The sequence below is a fragment of the Callorhinus ursinus genome, unplaced genomic scaffold (genome assembly GCF_003265705.2).
Source record: "Callorhinus ursinus isolate GAN/ISIS: 27379988/994484 unplaced genomic scaffold, GSC_fseal_2.0 scaffold6, whole genome shotgun sequence".
NCBI classification, from domain to species: domain Eukaryota; kingdom Metazoa; phylum Chordata; class Mammalia; order Carnivora; family Otariidae; genus Callorhinus; species Callorhinus ursinus.
The window spans coordinates 63,874,016-63,897,749 of record NW_027397068.1 but is presented as its reverse complement, the minus strand read 5'-3'; the positions used below and the strand labels follow the sequence as shown (position 1 = coordinate 63,897,749).

The following is a 23,734-nucleotide window of genomic DNA, read 5'->3' as shown; positions in this document are numbered from 1 at the left end:
TTGATCCCAGGACCCCGGGATCATGACCCGAGCTGAAGGCAGATGCCCAACGACTGAGCCACCCAGGCGGCCCCAAAAATGCAGCTTTGCCAACCTGCTCGATGTCCCCCCCACCAGCTTTCCTGAGATATTAGAATATTGTGTGAGCTTAAGCTACACAATGTGATGACTCCATTTTCTTATATGGTGTGAAATGATAACCACGGTAGGGCTGGTTAACATCTCTACTCACACATTTACCTTTTTGTTGTTGTTGTTGTTGTGTGTGGTGAAAACATTGAAGTTACTCTTTGAGCAACTGTCCCGCATGCCACACAGTCTTATAAACTAGAATCACCACGCTGTGCATTAGATCCCAGAGCTTATTTCATCTCATAGCTGGAAGTTTGTGCCCTTTGACCAGCATCTCCCCAGGTCCCCCAGCCCCCTCTTCTGCTCAGTTTCCCAGCTTGGCATTTTTGGATTCCACATGTAAGTGAGATCATAAGGTGTTTGCCTTTCTCTGACCTATCTCACTTAGACGGGCTCCGTGTTGAATCACCTTGCTCCACACTGGCCAGGAAGAGCCCCTGTCTGACGGTCACGGTCACGGAGCGCCTCCTGTGGGAGCTATTGAAACCTGCTGTTCTTTGAGAGTCAGCCATCCTTGGAGCTAATGGTGGAGGTGGGAGGGGGCTTTGGCTGTGACAGCCAGAGAAATGCACCCTCAGATCCCTCACTGCAGGAAGCACAGATGACTGACAGGCCCAGCTGTTCCCCTCTGGGTCCACCGCTGTGTCTGTGCTGAGGCCCCTTTTCCGACGAGCTGCTCCTGGCCAGGCACAGCATGACGGGAGCACTCATTCAGCCCCTTTCCTGAAAGACAGAGCTCCTCTGTTCCGCAGCTTTCTTTCCAGGACCCTGAGCAAGTACTGAGCCCAGCTCAGCCCCCTCCTTCCCGCCCCTCTCTCCTTCCGGGGCCGAGGTCGGCAGTGCCGTCCAGAGGTTCTCCTGCCTTCTCCCGCTTCTTCCTTCTTTATCCTCCACAGCTCTGCCCCCCTTGCCTCTCTCACCCATCTCAGCCCTCAGAGGACCTGAACCAACACAAGTGTTGCCAGGAGAGGCCCAGGGAAACGAGAGGCAGTTAAGGACAGGGTAGCTCACTCCCGGCGAGCGAGGAGGCTGCCATTCTGAGTGGCGTGTGAGGCAGAGAGACCCTGGTATGTGGTGGCAGCCCGGGTGCTAAGGATCCCACCAGTGGTGACTCGAGGAGAAGGTCCTGGCGGTCAACCTGTCCTTCAGATGCGAAGACGGGAAAGCGATGTCTACAGGGGGCGCATCATATCGAGGCCTTCCAGAGAGATCCCAAGGACCAGAGGCTCTCAATGAGCAGACCGAGGCCGGGCGTGAGAGCCAGAGCGCCTCTTTGTCTCCCACAGACGAGGAACTGACACCGCCGAACTGTGAACGCAGGACCTGTCAGTCACATAATTTCCGAGACACTGAAGTACTTGGTCCAGGCAGGTCGGTCATGTTGCCAAGATCATCGCTCTGGCTGGAGAACCTGCCCCACAAGCATGCAGTGGGGACACCAGGAGGGATGCCTCCCGGGATGCTGGCTCTGCAGACTCCCCTGAACCCTCTGGGCTCGCAGAAGTGGCCAGGCCTTCCTTAGTGGGAAATGACACGTCCCCGCACTGAAGACACTGCAGATGCCTCTGTTGTACAGAGTCACCCTCACCCCTTCTCCGGCCTGGGAACTACGGTCCAATACCAGCAGAATCTGGTTGTCTACAGACTGTACTTCACCAGGGAGGAAGATGATTATATCCCAAAGGAGCTGCAAGAATCAGCTAATATACTGGCAGGAGCTAGGGAGGATCCCTGCCATTAGATTTTTGGGGGTCTGATTAAGGGAGCTAGAAATTAAGACTGGATAAGTAGAATTTATTGATTGGGGGCACTCTATTGGACACAGGATTTAACCCCCTAGCAAGGCCTCCAGAGGAGGGGGCAAAGTCCTGCTGAATGGCTGTTAGGAGTGGCCAATTCTGAGCAAAGTGAAAATGCCTGAGTTGCCCCAGATGGTAAAGGAAGGAATACAGAGACAGAGGGGACTGGTCATGCTGGGAAGCCTATCTCATGTGAAGCTGGAAGACCTGCCAGAGAAAATGTTCCAGGGAGGGCTCTGGGGTTCCCCAAGGCCATCAGGAATGCCCTGGTGACAGGGACTCAGCATCACAAGGAAGTTCAGTGGTGGCTTTCCTCTGCAGCCCAGGGTGGATGGTAAAAGGGCTGGGCTCATTAGTATTCATTTTCCACCCCCACGAAGTAATAGAGGTCAATGGCAGCACTTCACCACCAGAAGCTGGGAGGTTGCAATGACTACAATGACCAGCAAGAGGGAAGGGGTGGCCATGGGGACTTGGCCAGCAAGGAATCATGGAGGTGGCTGGTAGAGCACAATGACCCTACAGCCAACAGAGTTGCTGCTCAACATCTGGAAGAGAAAAAGTCAAGAATGGAAGAGCAGAAAGCTAAGGGAAGTTGCCTAAATAAAGCCGTGGCCCCTTCTTCAGTTCCTGGAACAGAGTCTATTTTCAGATTTTCAACCCATTAACTGAAGAAGTGGCCATGTCCCTAGGAAGAAGGATCCTCTACAACCATGACAAATATAGACAGTAATATTCTCCTGGTCCTTCCCTAAAGGGACCTGTAGCCATTTACTCAGGTGACTGTATACTGGGAAAGAACAATACCCAGACATTTTGAGAACTATGGACACAGGGTCTGAGTTAATTTTAACATGCATGATCTGAAGTGTCACTGTGACCCTCTTTTAGAGATGTGACTCACTGAGGTCAGATAATTAGTGAAGTCCTAGCTAAAGTCTGGTCTACTGACCTATCCAGGGATCATTTCCCCAGGCCCTGAGTATATAATTGGAATCGATACACTTGGTGGTTGAAGTCACCACCATATTGGGTCCTTGGCCTGTGGGACTTACCCCTCTCATCCTTGCCACCTCCACTCCCTGCCAAGAAAGTAAATAAAACACAATATTGCATCCTGGGGGAAATGGAGATTAGTAAAGCCATTAAAGACTTAGAGTACAGAGATGGCAGTCCCCATCCTAGCTGCATTTCCTTAGCAGTCGGGTTCCTGCAGAAACTGGCTGGATCCTAGAGTCTGACTGGAGACAACTGTAGTCTCAATTGAGTACTAGCCCTGATGTCCACTGTCGTGTCACATATGATACTCCGCCACAGCAGTACAGGTTAGGAAGATCTCAAGGACACGGTATGCAGTCCCTGAGCTGGCAATACATTCTTTTCTATTCCAGTTAGAAAAGAGGATCAGAAACAATTTGTAGTCATGTTGGATGGAAAATACTTCTTTACGGTTTTGCCTAAGGGCCATGTGAGCTCTCCTGCCTTCTGTCATGATTCAGTCGAAAGGAATCTGAGACGCTGATCCATTGCACTGATGATGTCATGCTGATCAGAGGGGAAGAGCAAGAGGTGACCACTAAGCAGAAGCCTCAGTAAGACAAGCTCCCCAGAGGTGGGAGATAAACCCTATGAAGTTTCAGAGACTTACCACTTCAGTGAAGTTTTTCGTACTGGCCAGGGGCATGATCAGATGTCTCCTTCAAAACAGAGGACAAACTGCTGTATTTTACTTCATCCATTCCAAAGAAAACACTGTGCCTGATGGGCTCCTTTGGGTTTTGGAGGCAGCACATTCCACACAAAGACTCCCCCAGTCCGTACACCAGGTGACATAAAAGGCTGTCAGCTTGAGTCGGGTTAGGAGCGGGAAAGAGCTTTGCAGCAGGCCTAGGAGGCAGTGTAAGCAACCCTGCTGCCTGGACCATGAGGTCTACGAGACCCTGTGGTGTTGAAGGTGTCAGTGGTGGAACGAGACACAAGGTAGAGCTAGCTGATGGCAAGCCGCAGCGGGACACTCACAACACAGACCCCCAGACTTTGGAGCAAGGCTATGTTATCCACAGCAGAAAATTATACTTCTTTTGAGAAAGAGCACTGGGCCTTGGTTGTGGGGCACCAACTGACCATGCATCTAGAACTGTCCATTGTAAGCTGGGTTCTGTCAGACCCATCAAACTGTAAAATTGAATGGGCCCATCATCAGTCCATTTTTAGGTGGAAGCAATACATCCAGGATCAAGGCCAAGCAGGACCAGAGGGCACATGTAAGCTACATGAGCAGGTAGCCAGGCCCCATGACACCACCAGGAGCCCTTCCCCAGCTCACACTTAGAGCCTTAAAATGGGGGTGGGTCCTATATGACCAGCAAAGGAGAAAGAAAAAGCCCAAGCTTGGTTTATGAATGGGGTCCGGTTTGGTACGTGGGCATGAGCTGAAAATGCAGGGTGGCTACCTTACAGCTGCACTCAAGGTGACCTTGAAAGACAGTGGAGAGGGAAAATCTTCCAGTGTGTGGAACTGTGAGCCGTGCAGCTGGCCATCCACTTTGAGTGGAAGGAGACTCATACTGATGGCTGGGCAGTAGCCAATGGCCTGGCTGTCTCATCAGGTGCTAGGAAAGAAAAGAACCGGACGATGGGAGAGAAAGGGGTGTGGGGTAGAGGCATGTGATGGCTACATGGGAGGGGGCATGAAGTAAGATTTCTGCATCACACATTATGTCCACTGGAAAGCATCACTACAGAAGAGGCATTGAACGACCAAGGAGACAAAATGACTTGGTTGACATGGTCAGATGTTGTCGTGGACCCCTTGGAACTGCCATGAGGGGCACACGAATGGAGTGGCTATGGCGGAAGTGACGGAGGGTAAGCACATGCGCAGCAGGGATATGGCGGCAATGACGGAGGTTAGGCACATGCGCAGCAGGGATATGGCGGCAATGACGGCGGTTAGGCACATGCGCAGCAGGGATATGGCGGCAATGACGGCGGTTATGCACAGGCCCAGCAGAGAAACTGCCACCAAGGCCAATGGAGTTACTGACTGCCTCTTTCTAACCTGTCAGCACTGGAGGCCAAAGTCGAGCCCCTGATGTGGTCTGGTCCTTTTCCTTAAGGACGACAACCAACCCCTTGGTAGCAAGTCAACTACATCTGGCCCGTTCTGTCATGGAGGGGCCAGCGTTCTTCATAAAGATAGATACGCAGTCTTGGTGTGGGTTTGCCTTTCCTTTCTGCCCGCAGAGCTTCAGCCGGCATCACTGCTGGGGGCTTCCTGAATGCCTTACCCATGCCCACACAGCCAACATAAGACAAGGGGTTTCTTCTTCCGGAGAAAGGGGTGCAGGAGCGGGCCTGGAGCATGAGCTCCGCAGGGCGGTCACGTACTGCACCCGGCTGAAGCAGGGGGCCCTGGAGAAGCCTGTGGAAGGCCCCCGTCTTCCCCTGCAGCTCCGCTGACACACTGGCTGAGCAGTAGCGTTCGGAAGGGACAGGGGCCACCCTTCGGGAAACAGTTCAGGCGTTAAGTCAGAAAACCCGACCAGCAGTGTCCCCAGCAAGAGCAGCTGGGGCTAGGAAACAAGTGGGGGAGACACAAGTGTCTCCACTCACCATCCCCACCCAGGACCCGCCGGGAGGTTGCGTGCTACTCTTCCCTCCAACTTTGGGCCCTTCGGGGTTGCAGGTCCTAGCAAGTTCCACTGACCTGCAAGGTACTGCGGTGGCCCAGCGGGTGAGGGGGCACCCTCCTGATCCGCGGGGGGGGGGGGGGGAAGAGGGGCCCGGATGATCCCCGCGGCCGCCTCGGGGCCCTCTCCCGCCGCGCCGCGCCCGTTCGCGCACGTCCGCCGCCCGCGGAGAGGAGGTGCGGATCGCGCCGCGGGCCCCCGCGCCCCGAAGACCTGCGGGCCGGCGGAGGAGGGAGGCGGCAGCCCTGGTTGCGGCCCCCGACCTCGTGCACGGGAGCCAGGGGACGGCGGACTGTGGCGCGCACGGCCGGCCGCTGACCGCGGCAGGCGCCCCGGCCCCTCTGCGCCCCGCCGCCCTGTCCGCAGGGACGCTTCCCGCCGCCGCTCTCGGGCCCCCCCGCCCCAGGCTCCTTAGGCCCAGCCCACGGGGGCGCGGGGCTCCGCGGACGCTCTTCCAGCAGCGGCGGCTAGCGGGGGTCGGCCTCCCCGCGGCCCCGCCTGGAAGTGCGCAGGGCCCCTCCCGGCACTGGCCCCGGCCTCCCGCAGCCCCGCCGGCGTCCCCGCGCCTAGGAGGCTGGGGGCTAACCCGGGCGCCCCGGGCTGGGAAAGCTCTCCTCTTCGGCCACTTCTCAAGGGGCTGACGGTCTATAAAGAAGTTTATGGATGTTAGAACAAAAAGCAGACTTTGAACCGAAATCGATTTTGCTTTATGCAAATTCAGCACATTGTTCCCGTTTTTCCTCGGTGCTCCGAATCCCTGAAAGAGTCGGTGATGGATTGGGCGGGGGGGCGGTGGCGGGGGAGGAGAGCTCGGAGCTTGCCATCTGGTGCTCCTTGGCTGCTCCTGGGCGGGATGCGGGCCCTCAGTGGGGCTTGCTTTGCTGCAGTTGCTATTGTTCGCGAGGATGGTGGGGAGGGGTCTGACTCAAGTTTAAGGCCCCGCACAGCTAACATAAGTGGTGGGTGGATGCCCCCCGCCGGAAGGCCTGTATTCGCATGCCGTGGAGGTGATGGCTTCACGTGGGTTTTCAAGCAGTCCGTCCCGGATGGAATTGAGAGGGGCCGCTGCGGGGCCGTGGCGGGGGGGGGGGGATGCTGACGACTCCACTGGGCCCAGGACCCTTCCCCCCCACCCGCCAACCAACCGTGGCTTCCTCCGCTCGTCATTCGTGGCCTGTGATCAACATCAGGTGCTTTGGAGCCCACCACACCATGCTTGTGCCGTCTTTTGGAATTAATCAAAACTTGAATCCTCTGCTCTACTAGTTTCTTTAGAGCAATGGAAATATCAGCCCTGTAAGAGAATAGTTCTGAAGGGAAAACTGAAAACAGCTTAAACTTCTCTCTCTAAAGTTTTTTCCGGGTGAGCAATGTTTTCAACTTAAAAATGTTCCCTTGTAATTATGCCTCTGTGTGTATTCGTGCTTTTCTTTTGCTTGACTTCCATTCTGTTTATTCAGCAGTTAGGAACGGTGCCACATAGGGCTCAGCTGATGAGAGACGCCCTCATGATGTGCTTAGAAAGCAAGAACGCGGAGCCCAAGGAAAGAAACCACACGTGTGCTTTCCCCAATGCGGCATTAGGTGGGGGAGGAATCCACTTTTTGAGATACCTTCCACACTTCCTTCCTTCTTAAAGAGAATATTGATCGAAAGACAGCAAGAAAGAAAACAAACAAACTGTCAGATTTAGGAATCCATCCAACTTAAAAAAAAAAAGAAAATCAGATGCTGCTCAGCATACCACAAATGCAAGATACGAAGAGTGCAGTATTTAGAGCAAAATGTACCAGCCTTTAGGGAGCTATAAGGTCAATGTGCTTACTTGCCTATTTCCCTTTCCCTCACGCCTCACCAATATACCACTAAAACCAGTTCTGAAGTGATTAAAAGCTAATGTTCTGGGCATTTAGTAACATCCCCTGACTGATGGAAGTCTCTCTCATATCACAAAATCAGAAGCCAGAGAGCATTAAAGGGTGTAGTTTTCAATAAAGGTAATGCTTGCTCACTTACACAAATTTATTCTTCTGAATTTGAGCATATGCTATTTAAGAGGGAATCTGAAAACAAAATATAACAAGACCACTCTCAAAACAAGTGGGTAACATATAGAGAAGGGACACAATGAAGCAGATAGCATGACAGTCCTGAGCCTTGGGAGATCCCAAGGGTAACCCTGGGTCTTGTTCACTCTTACATACCAAAACCCAGTATGTTTGGCACATAGGACTGCATTTTTTGAATGAATAAAAAAGAAATTAAATTTCTAAATCAAGGTTTAACTCAAGAAAGTCGGAACATCTGATAGTTGCTTGGGATTTGTCCGCATAAGATGCTGCATAGTGAGTGTAAGCAGAGGCATTAACTTTACATGTAAAAGAATTACTAGAATTAAACATATTTTAATGAAAACACACTTAAGACTGGGAAAACTAAAGGTGGATAGCTCCCTGGAGAATTCTATTTGCAGATTTTCTATTTTATTCTGCAGAATGCAAGCCACAAGAAGGCCTCTTCACAGTATGTAAGTGTGCACCAATTTCACACTTGAGCTCATCATCAAGAACAAGATGACAACACAATGCTCCTAAACACAGGATGACCTCATGCAGTTACCTTAATTCAATAGTATTACAGTTTGAGAAGAAAACCAACCAGATATGCTGGTCACCAGGTATATAGTGGTGATAGACAGGAATTGGTATATATCCTACTAATAGGAAGCTGTCAAATACTAGTTAGCAACAGTGTGGATAACGGAAATTCCCCAGTAGGATGATGCTTTAGATATGACAAGGTTTTACCTTACACCTGATGATTACTAAGGGAGCATCTAGTTGGTAATTTGTTTTGTGTTTCTGCTTTTCCACTTACTTGCCTTTCCCATGGGTGTTTGTTCATCAGAATGGGGGAAGGTATTGAAATATGTATCAGATGCTTCCCCTCCTAAAGCTTCTTTTAAAACAAATGTTATTTTAATTTACATACAATAAAATACATTAATATAAATTGCATAATTTTTATGTAACAAATGCATCCATTTATTTTTTTTAATTTAAATTTTGTTAGTTAAAATATAGTGCAATATTGGTTTCCGGAATAGAATTCAGGGATTCATCACTTACGTACAACACCCAGTGCTCATCATAACAAGTGCCCTCCTTAATGCCCATCCCCCATCTAGCCCATCCCCCAGCCACCTCCCTCCATCAACCCTCAGTTTGTTCCCTATGTTGGCATTTATGGCTTGTTTCCCTCTCCCCTTTTTTTCTTTTCCCCCTTCCCATATGTTTATGTTTTCTTTCTCCCTCCCTCCCTTCCTTCCTCTTTCTCTGTCTTTTTAAAGATTTATCCATTTCAGAGAGAGAGAGAGACTGCACAAGCGGGGGTGGGGTGGGTGGGGGTGGGGAGGAGGGAGGGGAATCCTAGGCAAGCTCCACACTCAGCACAGAGCCTGACGCAGTGTGCAGTGTTCGGTCTCACCACCCTGAGATCATGATCTGAGCTGAAATCCAGAGTGGGATGCTTAACAGACTGAGCCACGCAGGCGCCCCCAAATGCATCCATTTTTCAATGTTCTGATAAATGCAGACACCCATGGGGGCTTGCCATAATCAAGATGTAGAACATATGCGTCACCCCCAAGAAAGTTGCCTCGTGCCCCTTTTCAGGGAATCCTATCCTGCCGCTCTGGGGGGGGCACCATAGTTTTGCCCGTTCTACAATGTTATGTACATGAGGTCATGCAGATGTACTCCTGTGTCTCGCTTCTTTCAGCATAAGGCATTGAGAGTCATTGATACCATTGCACAGTGTTTGTTGCTTTTTAATGCTGAGTATTCCCAACAGAGAGGCCGTAATCTGTTCATCCCTTCACCTATTTGTGGATATGTGGGTTGTCTCCACTGTTTGGCTACTAGGAATACAGCCTCTATCAACATTCATGGACTTACATTTTCATTTCTCTTGGGCCAGTTACCCAAATTATTTTCATGGCTCTTTTTACTTATCAAATCAAGCACACGCTTACTCTTGCTTCACGGAATGGTTCAAATGACCCTTCCCTCCTGTAGTCCCCTTCCAGCCAAGTGAGCCTGCGGATCTCTGTGGGGCCCCTGTGGTTTCTGGGCTCTGCCAGGGCTCACTCTGTTTTCTGCCCTGTGGAGCACCTTGCCCCCTCGCTCAATTCTCACCCGCCATTTGAGACCCCTCTCAAATGCCTCCCTTTCATGAATTGTCCGGGACTCAACCATTGGAAATCATCTCTCACTCCACGGAGCTTTGACCCTCTGTGTTCAGCCCTTGCCCTATGTTCCATATGCCCTATAAAGTCCTATGAAGTCATCACAATGAAAAATGCCCTGATAGAGAAGGATTGATTTAGGATGGATTGTTAACACTGAGAGAGAAACTAAAGATTAATCTCAAACATAAACATTAGAAAAAATGGTTCTATAAAAACAACTGAATGAGCAAGTCCTAAACCACTGCTCCTAGGGCAAATAGAGGGTGAGGTTCCCACAGCCTCTGGTCACGTTTTCATCAGCCAATTGATACATGACCTTGCTTTATATGCGTTTCTGTTTAAAATAGATTGTTGATTCACCAACACTGAACTCACAGGCCACGACACTAGGACTTGGCCTGAACAAAGTGCATTTTCCCCGGAAGACACATGGCAGCCTGCTTGTCCTTGGGAGCACTACACAGCACCTCGGCGCTGTGCTTGGGGATCGTTTTTAAACAGCAAAATCGCCAACAAGCAGCACACCAATGCGAAAAGCGTGGCACCGACTAGACCGTAAACACGGACTCTTGTTTACAGTAGGAAAAGCTGAAGCAAGAAGGCAGAGCATTGGCACTTGTCTGACCTCAGCCTGGAACGTGAGGGCCAGCGGTCCCAGATGTTGCACCGCCCTGCACACGTCCACGAATGGCTATAGTGAGCAGGCAAATTCACAAGCCACAGAATCTGAGAACAGTGAGGACTGACCGTGCGTGCACACCTATTTCCCCTTTGGAAGCTCCAAGGTGGCGGCTTTCCCTCCCTTGTGTGACAGGCCACCCGGCCGGTGGCAGGAATGAGCCTACTGAGAAGCATTTGAGGGAAGTAACAGAAAAATGAAGTTATACTAGGTCACCAAATTTATAAGGTGAACTTAAAACTTATTGTGCGTCTGGTGCATGCCACGTCCACGTTGGGAGCAGGCTGCACGGTGGTGAACACGGAAAGAGACCTTGGCCTCACCCATCAGAATAAGATTAGGAAGACTGGCAAAGGAGGGAGAAAGGTAAAGTGTCATCTAAAATAGGAAGACGATTCCAGAGACTGAGAACTCATCACTCACTGTAGCCACCTTGGAATAAGTAGGAATAAACATCAATTTGGTTGAAAGCAGGACTGGATTGAGACTGCCCGATGTGGAATTCTGGTCCCGCGTCTTACCCGCTGTGTGACCCTGGGCAAGTCACTTAATCTCTCTCTGCTTCAGGTCCTTGTCTGTGGAATGGGGATACCATAATATCTACCACTTGGGCTCTTCTGAGGATCACACGAGTTCATATCTGCAAAGCACTGAGGAGCGTGCCTCATGTAGTAAGCGCGTGTTGGTCATATCTAAAAAGATGCATAGCATCCAATCTATCTGCTGAAGCAGTAGGTCCTGTCAGATCAATTTGATTATGTTTGTAAGAGAAACAAAGAAGTGGAATGTGAGGTAGTTACTTCTGTGTGGCTAGGAAAGTGCAGTCTTGGCCACTCAACGATGTGCCGAGAAGAGATGTTCTGACCCCACAGTAGTGAACCACGGTTGGTCCTGAGGCGAGAATCAGCACGGCCATTCTGCTCAGCCCTCTGGTGAGTGAGGTACAAACCTACTGGAAAAAATGCCCAGATACATAGAGAAGGATTGATTTAAGATGGATTGTTAACACTGAAAGAGAAATTAAAGTTAATAAAAGTTTAAGTTAATTTTTTATAGAACCATTACAAAAAAATGGTTCTATAAAAACAATGTAAAGTCAACAGAAGATACAAGCACTGATGGGTTGGAAACAGACATGAGCAAAGAGCAGAGGGAGTGACTGGAGAGCATCATCCCAAGGTCAGTGAGGTTCCATGGAATCACTCTGAAATGCGCACGTAGGGTGTTGTGCCGAGTACCACGGTAGGAAACCTCCCGTGTGCCCCTAACACATCCGCGAAAGCACATGACATGCAAGTGCCAGGAGACAAGTATGACCCCCATTCCCTACGTGAATCAGGATGCCAAGGGTCCCATGTCCCACCGTAATTCGTAAAACATGGTTAGAGGAAGCTCGCCGCTATGTGAATGTGTATGAGGAACGAGGAACGGCTGGAGGTATTCTGTCTAGAGAAGACGAAGCTGAAATGTTACTAAACTGCACTTTTTGAGAATGACGGAATTTCTTTCTCAGCGTCATGCCTGTAGAAAACTGAGAACGTAGAATCAGTGAGACTCATTACAGTAACAAAATCCTTTTACTTGTGGAATGGATGAGTCTGTCAAAATGCTATGAAAATGAGAGCCTTGTACAACTCCAAGGGGGTCTCAAGATCTCCGCACTGCAGCAAATGTAGATTCCACAGCACAGATGCTCAGAGGGAAAAAAAAAGACAGTTGGTCTAAAGTTTTCAGTGAGTCCTGCTTATTCTTTATTTCACTTGCCTTAAAATGTGGGGGCCATTTGTTTCATGTAATGTGAACCCATTGCATTTAACTGTAGGTTATTAATGGTTATGAACGGTAGGAGAGAGAAATACAAGTGGCAAGGTTCAGAAACTTAGCTGTATGTTCTTGCCATTTGATATTAAATATACTTTGGGATACTTCACGATCTTAACAAAGAATACCTATTATTCACTGCAATGAGGATGCACGGCTTGCTTCTCATTCAGTCGCTTAGTAGAGCTTGGTTGCTTGGGTTAGTGGCCTTCTAAGAATGTCTAGACTGTTCTAAGTATCTGGTTCTTCAGCATATGGGCTTGTGAAATAATTCTATTAAAAGCCAAAAAGGTAGTCATCATTAGGCTCCAAGCCGAATTGTATAAAATGTATGCTAGTTTCATGGTGTGCATCACACAGGAAGTCTTGGTCTCTATTATTCCTTTAGTCAGAAGGCTGCCTTCTCACCTTTCCTGCGAAAGGGGAGGAGAGGGTTATTACACCGTTTGCATTTTTCTTTTTTCCTTCTTCTCTTGACCAGTTTTTTTTTTTTTTTAGGATTTTATTTGACAGAGAGAGACACAGTGAAGAGAGGAACACGAGCAGGGGGGAGTGGGAGAGGGAGAGGGAGAAGCAGGCTCCCTGCTGAGCAGGGAGCCCAACGGGGGGCTTGATCCCAGGACCTGAAGATCATGACCTGAGCCGAAGGCAGATGCTTAACCGACTGAGCCACCCAGGTGCCCCTCTTGACCAGTTTTCTCAGGAAAAAATATTCTCCCATACCCTCTGCTTCAATTGGGAGATTAAAAAAAAATTTGAGAGGTGTCTTTGAAGAAATTATTTATTTTCCTGGAGAAATAATTTGTTATACTCCATCATAAAATGTACATTCTTTAGATAGCTGGACATACAACAGAAATATAAACACACCTGATCTTCAGGTCAGCCTTTGATAATTTTATAATCTTTGCAAAGCAACTAACCTTTTGACATTAAAAGGCAAGAATTTAATCGCAGTGACTGAAATACCAAATTCTGGTCCACTGATGTGTCCCTAGCCCAATTCAGAGAAATAATTGCAAACTTACCGTTTCATTTACTGATACTGTTGAGAAAAATGCATCAAAGCCCATTCATTCAAAAACATAACCCAGTTTAAGGACAATGAAATTCCTAGTGAGAAGGGGTTGGCTCAGCTAGTTTCACATTCAGTGCCACAGTGAGGCAGGTTGAACATAATTAATATAATTATCTTCATTTAACAAGGCTGAGAAATAAAAGCAAAGAACTAATCTAAGGTTACAGGGTAAATCTAGGGAGATGCCCGAATTGGACTTCAACTGTCCTGATTAAGATTTGAGTGGTCTATCTAGGGAACAAGGTGCCATGGTGTTAAAAATGCAAACACACTTGAGTATAGACTTGATGAATCACTGTATTATACATCTGAAACTAATATAACACCGTATGTTAACTCCACTGGAATTTAAAAAATTAATAAAAAAATGCAAGTGCTTTCATAAACTTTCTAAATAACTAGGCAAGTCAGTGAACTATTATAATGTAACATGGCAGTTCTATTTTTGAACATATAATATAGGAAAAAACTTATAGTTGCAAAGACAATGCATTACCAAGCATTTTTGTATGATTACACTCTCTTAAAACAAAACAAAACAAAACAAAACAAGACTACCAAAACATACTGGGGTCGGGTGGGGGAATCCCACTTTAACAAATATAAAGCTACAGAATTCTGTTTTCTTTAAAGGTCTTTTCTCTCAAGTTGCCTTATTTTCAGATGGAAGTAATAAAAATTAAAATGCAGCCCTAAACAATTTCATCTTCAAATAATATGGCTATAATAATTGTAGCTTCTAAAAACTGGAGCCAAAAATATGTTCATTTGAAATATAAGTATTTTGTAATATTATAAGGGAAACTATGCTAATACCCAGCATGAAGATATTAAATCTGGAATGGCCCTTGGTGCCACTACAGATCCAACAGTCTTTTCTAAGGCAATTCAGCCAACTTCAATTACTCATGGACTGGACATTATTACACCTTACACCATTCACTTCTTAAACCCGTCATTGCTCACTGGACTGTCCCATCAACATGCAGCTGGGATAGAGGTAATTGACGAAATGTCCTTGAAGTCTGCTATTTATAACGCTTCGATTGAAATACATTTGAAGTTAACAGCTAATACGGTTTTGACTGTCCATGGATTTGATTTTCTGTACAACTTCAGTTCTCTAATATAAAGTCAATTAATATTAGGTTGCAGATTGATCTAGAAATTTTAAAAGAAAAATTAATTTTCGTATTTCCCACAAAAATCCGCATGCATCTTTGTATGACGTATTAGTTATAATAGCAATACTGGCCACTGTTCTGTTAATATAAAAGTTTTCCTGAGAAGTCCAGGTTACATGAACTGCTAATTGCCCACCTCACCTTTAAATATAGAGAATGTCAGCACCCAGGATAATTAGTGATGAGAAACAGAAGTCTATCGTCTGAGGTTCTTCGTACCTGTAATTCTATTTTAGTGCAATAATTCCTGAAGGTGGTTTCTAGACCACCAGCCTCATATTCCTTGGCAAAGAATATTTCTGTCCCACTAAGTTTAAAAGACCAATGGAGACAAGGCAGGGCTTTCCACAGTTATAACAAAGAAATCAGTGAATGCTTTGCCATTTTCAAGCTCAGAAACCTGAGTGATGTTTTTTGAAAATTCTTAATATAAAGGTTCTCTCCAAGAGAAGCACCACTGAGATCCCCAGCACCTACAATTATGGAATAAAAGAGATCTTAACTGAATGACTCCTCAGGCCAAATGGCCCAAGATATCCTGTTTTCAACGAGGTAAACTTTAAAACCCCCAAAAGAAACTAAAGGAAAAGCAGTAACTATGAGAAAGCAACATTCATTATTTTTGGCTCAGTTTGAAACACGGTCGCTCTCTTTCATTAGTTAAAAAGCTTGGGGGAACTGAGAAAAATAATCCAAGAAATGCAGCTGAATGCCATGATGTCACGAGAAGACTCTAGAGAAGAATGAGTTTTCTCTGATTTCAATTAGCTACCAAATGTGCTGCTGGGGTATAAATTATCTTCTATCCCACAAACTTTAAAAACAAGTCACAGAATCCACATTAGAATATAAGTTTTTTAATTTTTATAAATAACTTATCTGTTACAAAGATAGTTTACCCAGCTAAATCACAAAACCATCAACTCAAGATATCCAAATTACGTTTTATTAATAAAACAAGTAAAAACTGATTTATCAATCTTCACATAGAACTGCAGATGAAGCTGAAAAACAAGGCCTAGTTTTAAAACAAAATGCATCAATTGTAAGGGCTTTGGGTCTATGGTCTAATTAACTAGGATTGTCATATTTCTTCCCACATACAAGATGCAAAGCCCGGAAGTCAAGGCTTTGACATTCATATAGATCACCTGTAATAATCCTGCTTATTTAAAAAATATCCATTTGCAGACATTTACAATGGGTGACAGTCAACATTATCTCCTACCTTTTGCTATATTTCAGCACTTCCCCTAGCCCCATTCTAAGTACTGATATATAATTTCATAATTCTGTTTTTTAAATGCATACTGTCATTTCTTTTTCTTGATTTCATTTAGTTATATACATTCCCGATCATCTGAATATTTATTTTCCTTATAAAAATATATCATCAAAATAAAGAGATGCTTGAGGTTGCTTCAGTGTTCAAGTTTGCTTGTTTTTCTTTTTTCCAGCTTTCCTTCAGTTGTCCTAAATATGACTAGCCTCGTTTTATAAATACACATGATACTGCCACCAAGTCAGGTTTAGAAACGGACTGCCCCAACAGTAAAGCATTTACGCTTCTCCCCACACCAGGGCTGTAGGTTCTGCTGCTGTGGCTGGTTTTGCAAACTGTACTTTCCCCATAGTAATCTCTTGTGACAGTTCTGTGGGACACCAGGCAGATGAAGCAAGCTTAACCTCGTTGCTCTGTCAGTGGGTTAAAAATACCTTTTGTTTTAAGCTTCCCTGTGGAAGATCAGTGTGCTGTGCGACCCACTGCTGAAGTCGGCAGATATAGTGTGACTTAGACGTAAGTCTTGTAGTATTTCCTGCAAGTCAGTGTGCAGCATCCCCATGTCTTCACAGAACATCGGCACTCACGAGGGCAAAGCACAGAGTAAGTAGAGGAAAGTTATTTTGTGCACAGTTTCATTTCATTAATGCTTTTTTATTTTAAGGCATTGCTTCTCTCAGGTAAGGCTTAAAAAGGGACATGATCGTGCTTAATCACTAAAAGGAAAAAAGAAAATTAGTTAACAAAAGACTATTACACTATACATATAGAAATATAAGAAAATAATAAAGAAAAGAAATCACTTAAAGCAGACTCGAGAGATCTGTACAGTAGGAAAAGCTTTGGGATATCTCACTGCATGTTTGTACAGACAATGCATGCTGCTTTCCTTTTCATCTTTAGACCCCAGATGCTGGCTTCACAGAGTGGAGACGTTTCAGGGAAGACAAAGACGAGGCCAAGAGTACCACAGATTCATGAAGTTCTTCCCCTATTCATTGGCACCATGCGGCAGCAAACAGTTTTTAAATAGTTACACCTTGTTCTTTTTCTTCATGTTTGTAGTGTTTCACCAAAAGCTTTAAAAAAAAAAGCCATCGTTCTATTCCTTCCTCCTGTCAAAATTCAGTAGTGACATGAGGGGGAAAAGGTACTGGGCACACCTAGGCATTAATATATTGAGAATTATCCACAACGGGCTACTGGTAACACTGTACATGGTTAGGCAGCGGGCAACTGAGTCTCTCAGCAGATTCCCTTTCATGTGATGAATTTCAACTGCCCATGACATTAGACTGAGGTATTATTAGCTCTGTGGGCTGACATTTAACATTAGCACAACACCATCTCGTCACACCTTCAATTTGACAAAATCCTATGTAGCAGTGAAACTTTTCCCCTGATGACAGACTCGTTTCTTGAACTTCCGATGTGGTTTTAGAGCTATAGGGCCTTTTGGCTCAGAAATGCCTTGGCATCTCACACTGTTCACAGCGGATTAAGGCTGGATGGTTCAAAAAAGTACAGGCAGTACAATTCCACTGAGCCCCCTCATCATCTTCTGTGTCTTGAGTCTTTGGTGTTTTGATGGTGGACCTCTGATCTGTAAGGAAGCAAAAGAATGGTCTTTGAAGCAAAAAAAATGGCGAAGTCATAAATGACTGGCAATGTGGACTGCACAGAATGAAGCAGCCTGTTAACCAAATGACACGCGCGCTCGGGTCTCCCCACCTCTAGCGAGTCAGTGCTTCTCTGCTGGGGAACACCGACAGGGACACGATGGCGTCACCTCACTGTCTCCTTCGTGGGGAAGAGAGCGCCATTTTCTCCAGTTGAGAACAGGAGAAAAGGGAAATTAATTCATAGGGGACCCAACAGCAAAGATTCCCGTAATGTCACCGCAGGACTGTGAAAAGGTGTCCTACCACCATACTGACAGTGAGTCTGTGTCTCAGTAAAGTTAGATTTGCGTTCCCCACTGAAGAAGTACTTATATTTCTGTTTTCTACCAGGAATGGACATTTTTGTCAAATGTTCCGTTTGCTAAAAATGTAAGCCATGAACAACACAAATAAAAATAGAAAGATGAGCTAATTTCTAAAAATCTTAACTGTATATCAACGATAGATTTGGAGAAGCAAATCACTGTAAAAATTCTACCACTCTTTATTTCTCAGTTTATTTTAAAACCATATTTATTACGGAACACTTAGAACACTAGATTGAGGGCTGCGAGAACGCAGTTCTGCTCCTGGCTCTGCTGCTCACTCATGACTTCCCTGTTCTGTGATCTTAGATAAACCCACATACCCTTCAGGTCTAAACTTTGCTATAATGAAGCCACTGCAGCCTTAAGAGGCCAATGTTCTAGAGTTTTTGAAAGGATTAATGTATGTTAAATTTAAGGAATAATTACATTCCTCCAAGATTGTGTCTAAGATGAAATTACATTTATGAAACTACTTTTTTTTGAGGGGGGATCCCATTAGAAATTTAGGATAATATTCCTACAAACTAGTTTGGGGAGGCTTAAAGTAAAAGGAGCATACACTGTTGGAGCTGTCTTGTCAAGGTTTACAATATAAAGATTCAAACTATGTTAAAACACTGTATACTAATTTGCAAATTCCACCTACTCTACTAAGTTGGTAACTAAATGGTATCTTTTCTGATAATTTAAAAGATAAACTTACTGTATCTAGTAGGCAAAATAGAGGAAATCAAGCTTTTATAACAAATCTAAAATAATTAAGTGATGTTTGGTATTCTGCCCCCTTTATTTTTTAAAAAATATATATTTTAAAGATTTTATTTGAGAGAAAGAGCACGTGTGCATGTGCACACAACTGGGGGGGGGTGGGAGAGAGAAAAGCAGACTCCCCGTTGAGCAGGAAGCCCAACTTGGGGCTCTTGGGGCTCGATCCCAGGACCTTATCCCAGGACCCAGAGATCAACGACCTGAACCAAAGGCAGACGCTTAACTGACTGAGCCACCCAGGCACCCTTCTGATCCCCTTTAGCAGCATCTTATTTATTGATTAGTCTTAAGGAACACTTTATTGCAAAACTATCAACTTTAGGCATTGGTCACAATTTTTAGGCATCATGACAATTTTTGCCACATTCAAGAGCAACTTGAGAATGCTACTTATAGAACAAATATTTTCTTTAATTGGGTAATATAATTGAGTAATAAATTTTCTTTAAATTGAGTAATTTAAAAATATCTACAGCTTATGTTAGTAAAAATATTTGAAAAATTGAGGATCTGACAATACTAGGTTAATATTTCTTAAACCACATTAAAATAAATAGTTAAAATTTTGCTTTGACTTTTTACATATAAAATGATTTTACACCTCATATTTGGGAAGCATTTTATCGAATGATTGTTTTAATCTGGGGATCCATCCTACTTAATAGAATTTTTGTCTCACTTAGGTGTTAGAAAACATTCCAACCTGACACATTTAAAAAACTTCGTCTATCCTTTTTAACTACAAACATTTTTAGGAAAGTAGACTATTTGTATTAACACTTTATTATTAAATACTAGCACCGTCTTCATTATTTAAGTAGTATCTAAGGTAATCAATGGGGACCTACACATTTTTTTTTTTTTTTAAATGAAAAATCTCCAATGGTTTTCTTATATCTGCGCAATTGCCATTTGGTACTTAAACTTACAAATCTTTTTATTAGAGGTATTTGGAAACCAGAATTTAAAGAGGAAGTTAGACTGCAAAGGATGGCTTGTGATTTCCACACTAATTTTAGCTGTTAAAAACAAAACAAAACACTGCAGTGTAAAGCAGAACTGCAAAATTTTTTCTAACTAAAGAAATCTCTGTAAATGAAACTGTAAATGAAAAAAGTAATTCTCTATTTTAGCTGAAGGCAAAAATATTTGATTCTCTATTTCTCCAAAATAGCATAGATAGAAGCACAGAAAACCTTCTACCTTTTGTGAGAAAACTTTTAATAGATTTTTTTTCCTTTTTTTGGGTAGTAATTGCCATATTTCATATATGACATGTTATAAACTTTTTAAATTGAAGTACAGTCGACATACAATATTGTATTAGTTTCAGGTGTACTGCAGAGTGATTCAACAATTTTATACATTACACAATGCTCACCATGATGCAGTTACTATCTGTCACCGCACAAAGTTATTACAATATTGACTATATACCCTACGCTGTACCTTTCATCCCTGTGACTTATCTGTTTTATAACTGGAAGTCTGTACCGCTTAATCCCCTTCCCCTATTTTGCTCATCTCTTCCCACCCCAGTGACCATTAGTTTGTTCTCTGCATTTATTAGTTTGCATCTGTTTTGTTGTGTTTGGTTTTTTTGGATTCCACATGTAAGTGAAATCATGGTATATTATCTTTCTCTGTCTTATTTCACTTAGCACAGTACTGTTTAGGTTCATCCACGCTGTTGAGAATGGCAAGATTTCATTCTTCTTTATGGCCAAATAATAGTCCCTTGCGTGCGCGCGCGCACATACACCCCACATCTTTTTTATTCATTCATCAATGGACACTTAGGTTGCTTCCGTATTTTGGTTATTGTAAATAATGCTGCAATAAACATAGGCATTGCATGTATCTTTTCAAGCTAGTGCTTGCATTTTCTTTGGGTAAATACCCAGCAGTGGAATTACTGGACTGTGTGGGATTTCTAATTTTTGAGGAACTTCCATACTGTTTTCCATAGCAGCTACACAAATTTAAATTCCCACCAACAGTACATAAGGATTCCCTTTTTCTCCACATCCTCATCAATACTTGTTATTCCTTGTCCTTTTTTTATTTTTAAATTTTTATTTGTTTTTTTGATACTAGCCACTCTGACTCGTGTGAGGTGATATCTCACTGTAGTTTTGAGATTGACATTTCCCTCAGGAGTCATACTGAGCATCTTTTCATGTGTCTGCTGGCCATCTGCATGTCTTCGTTGGAAAAATGTCTATTCAGGTCCTTTGCCCATTTAAAAATTGGATTATTTGGGGTTTTTTTGGTGTTGAGTTGTAGGAGTTCTTTATATATTTAAATATTAATCTCTTATCAGATACATCATTTGTGAGTATCTTCTCCCATTTAGTTGCCTGTTTTGCTGATTTCCTTGCTGTGCTTTTTAGTTTGATAATTGCTTTTGTTCTCCTTGCCTGAGGAGACATTTCTAGAAAAATGTCACTAAGGCCAATGTCCAAGAGATGACTGCCTGTTTTAAGAGTTTTATGGTTTCAGGTCTTACATATAGGTCTTTAATCCATTTTGAGCTTATTTTTGTGTATGATATAAATGGTCCAGTTTCATTCTTTTGCTTGTAGCAGTCTAATATTCTCAATTTATTGAAGAGACTTTTTTTTTCTCCATTGTATATTCTTGCCTCCTTTGTTGTAAATTAATTGACTGGCACTCTATTCTGTTTCATTGGTCAATGTGTCTATTTTTGTGCCAGTACCGTATCTTGAAATCTTCTCTTCTGCTACACTGTTGTTAAGTGTACAGAAATGCAACAGACTACTGCATATTAATTTTGTATATATAATAAAATTCAACTTTACTGAATTCATTTATTAGTTCTAATAGTTTTTTTGGCGGAGTCTTCAGGGTTTTCTATATCGAGTATCATGTCATCTGCAAATAGTGACAGTTTTACTCTTTATCAATTTGGATACTTTTCTTTTTCCTGTCTGATTGTTGCAGCTAGAACTACCAGTTGAATAAATGTTGAATAAAAATGGCAAAAGTGGGTATCCTTGTCTTGCTCCTGATCTTAGAGTTTTTCACCAATGATTATAATGTTAGCTATGGGTCTGTCATATATGGCCTTTATTTTGTTGAAGTATGTTCCCTACAAACCCACTTTGTTGAGTTTTTATCATGAAGAGATGTTGAGTTTTGTCAAATGCTTTTTCTGCATCACATTGTTAAGGTGGTGTATCATGCTGATTGATTTGTAGATATTAAACCATCCTTGCATCCCTGGAATAAATTCCACTTGATTGTGGCGAATGAGTGTGTTGTTGAATTGCATTTGCTAATATTTTGTTGAAGATTTTTTGCATCTATGTTCATTTGGGATACTGGCCTGTAATTTTCTTTTTTTTGTAGTGTCTTTGTCTGGTTTTGTTTATCAGGCTAATGCTGGCCTTGTAGAATAAATTTGGAAGTTTTCCTACCTCTTATTTTTTGGAATAGTTTGAGAAAGATAGATACTAACTCTTTAAATGTTTGGCAGAATTCACCTGTGGAGCCATCTGGTCCTGGACTTTGGTTTGTTGAGAGTTTTTTGATTCTGGATTCAATTTTGTCACTAGTAATCGGTCTGTTCAGATTTTCTGTTTCTTCCTGATTCAGTCCTGGAATAGTGTTTATTTCTAGGAATTTATTCATTTCTTCTAGGTTGTTGAAATCCTGACATAAAACTTTTCATAGTAATCCCTTATAATCCTTTGTATTTCTGTAGTGTTGGCTGTTACTTCTCTTTCGTTTCTGATTTTATTTGAGCCCTCTCTTTTTTTTTTTTTTAAAGATTTTATTTATTTATTTGAGAGAGAGAGAATGAGAGATAGAGAGCACGAGAGGGAAGAGGGTCAGAGGGAGAAGCAGACTCCCTGCTGAGCAGGGAGCCCGATGTGGGACTCGATCCCGGGACTCCAGGATCATGACCTGAGCCGAAGGCAGTCGCTTAACCAACTGAGCCACCCAGGCGCCCCTGAGCCCTCTCTTTTTTCCTAATGTGTCTGGTTAAAGGTTTATCAATTTTGCTTATGTCCTCAAAGAATTAGATCTTGGTTTCATTGCTCTTTTCTATTTTTCTTAGACTCCATTTTGTTTATTTCCACTCTGATCTTTATTATTTCCTTTCTTCCACTAACTTTGGGCTTTGTTCTTTTTCTAGTTCTTGTAGGTGTAAAGTTAGATTATCTGAGATTTTTCTTGTTTCTTGCGGTAGGCCTCTATCGCCATAAATTTCCCTCTTAGTACTGCTTTTGCTGCATTCCAGAGAATTTGAACCTGTGCTTCCATTTTCATTTGTCTACAGGTTTTTCCTCTGTGATTTCTTCATTGATGCATTGGGTTGTTTAGTATGTTGTTCAGCCTCCACATATTTGTGTTTTTTTCCAATTGTTCCCTTGTAATTGACTTCTAGTTTTATAGCATTGTGGTTGGAAAGATGCCTGACATGATTTCAGTCTTCTTAAGTTCATTGAGACTTGTTTTGTGGCCTAACATGTGATCTGTCCTGGAGAATGTCCCCCCATGTGTACTTGACAATATGTATTCTGCTGTTTTTGGATGAAATGTTCTCTATCTGTTAAGTCCATGTATTCTAATGGGTTGCTCATAAGCCACTGTTTCCTTTTTTACTGTGTGGAAGATCTCTCCATTGATATTAAGTGTACTGTTAAAGTTCCCTACTATTATTGTATTACTGTCAATTTTTCTCTTTACGTCTGTTAATATTTGCTTCATATATTTAGGTGCTCCTTTGTTGGGTGCATAAATATTTACAATTGTAATATCCTTTTGTTGATCTCTCTATCATTACGTAGTGCCCTTTTTTGTCTCGCTACAGTCTTTGTTTTAAAGTCCACTTTGTCTGATATAAGTACTGCTACCCAGTTTGTTTGCTTCTGTTTGCATGGAGTATCTTTTTCCATCCCTTTCTTTTCAGTCAGCATCTTTAGGTCTGAAGTGAGTCTCTCGTAGGGAGCATATAAATGGGCCTTGTTATTTTACCATCCAGTCACCCTATCTCTTTTGATGGGAGGATTCAGACCATTTACATTTTTTTT

At 43.7% G+C, this 23,734-nt stretch overlaps 1 protein-coding gene across 7 annotated transcripts in view; it reads right to left on the bottom strand.

Annotated features, from left to right (window-relative positions):
- Window positions 1-15,566: 15,566 nt before the first annotated feature.
- Window positions 15,567-23,734, bottom strand: part of TAB2 (TGF-beta activated kinase 1 (MAP3K7) binding protein 2) — a 90,524-nt gene continuing 82,356 nt past the window's right edge. For all 7 annotated transcript variants that reach the window (XM_025866305.2, XM_073894068.1, XM_073894066.1 and 4 more), the window contains one exon: window positions 15,567-17,519. In XM_025866305.2, the coding sequence (XP_025722090.1) occupies window positions 17,377-17,519 (143 nt within the window). In that variant the 3' untranslated portion in view covers window positions 15,567-17,376. The remainder of the gene's footprint in view (window positions 17,520-23,734) is intronic.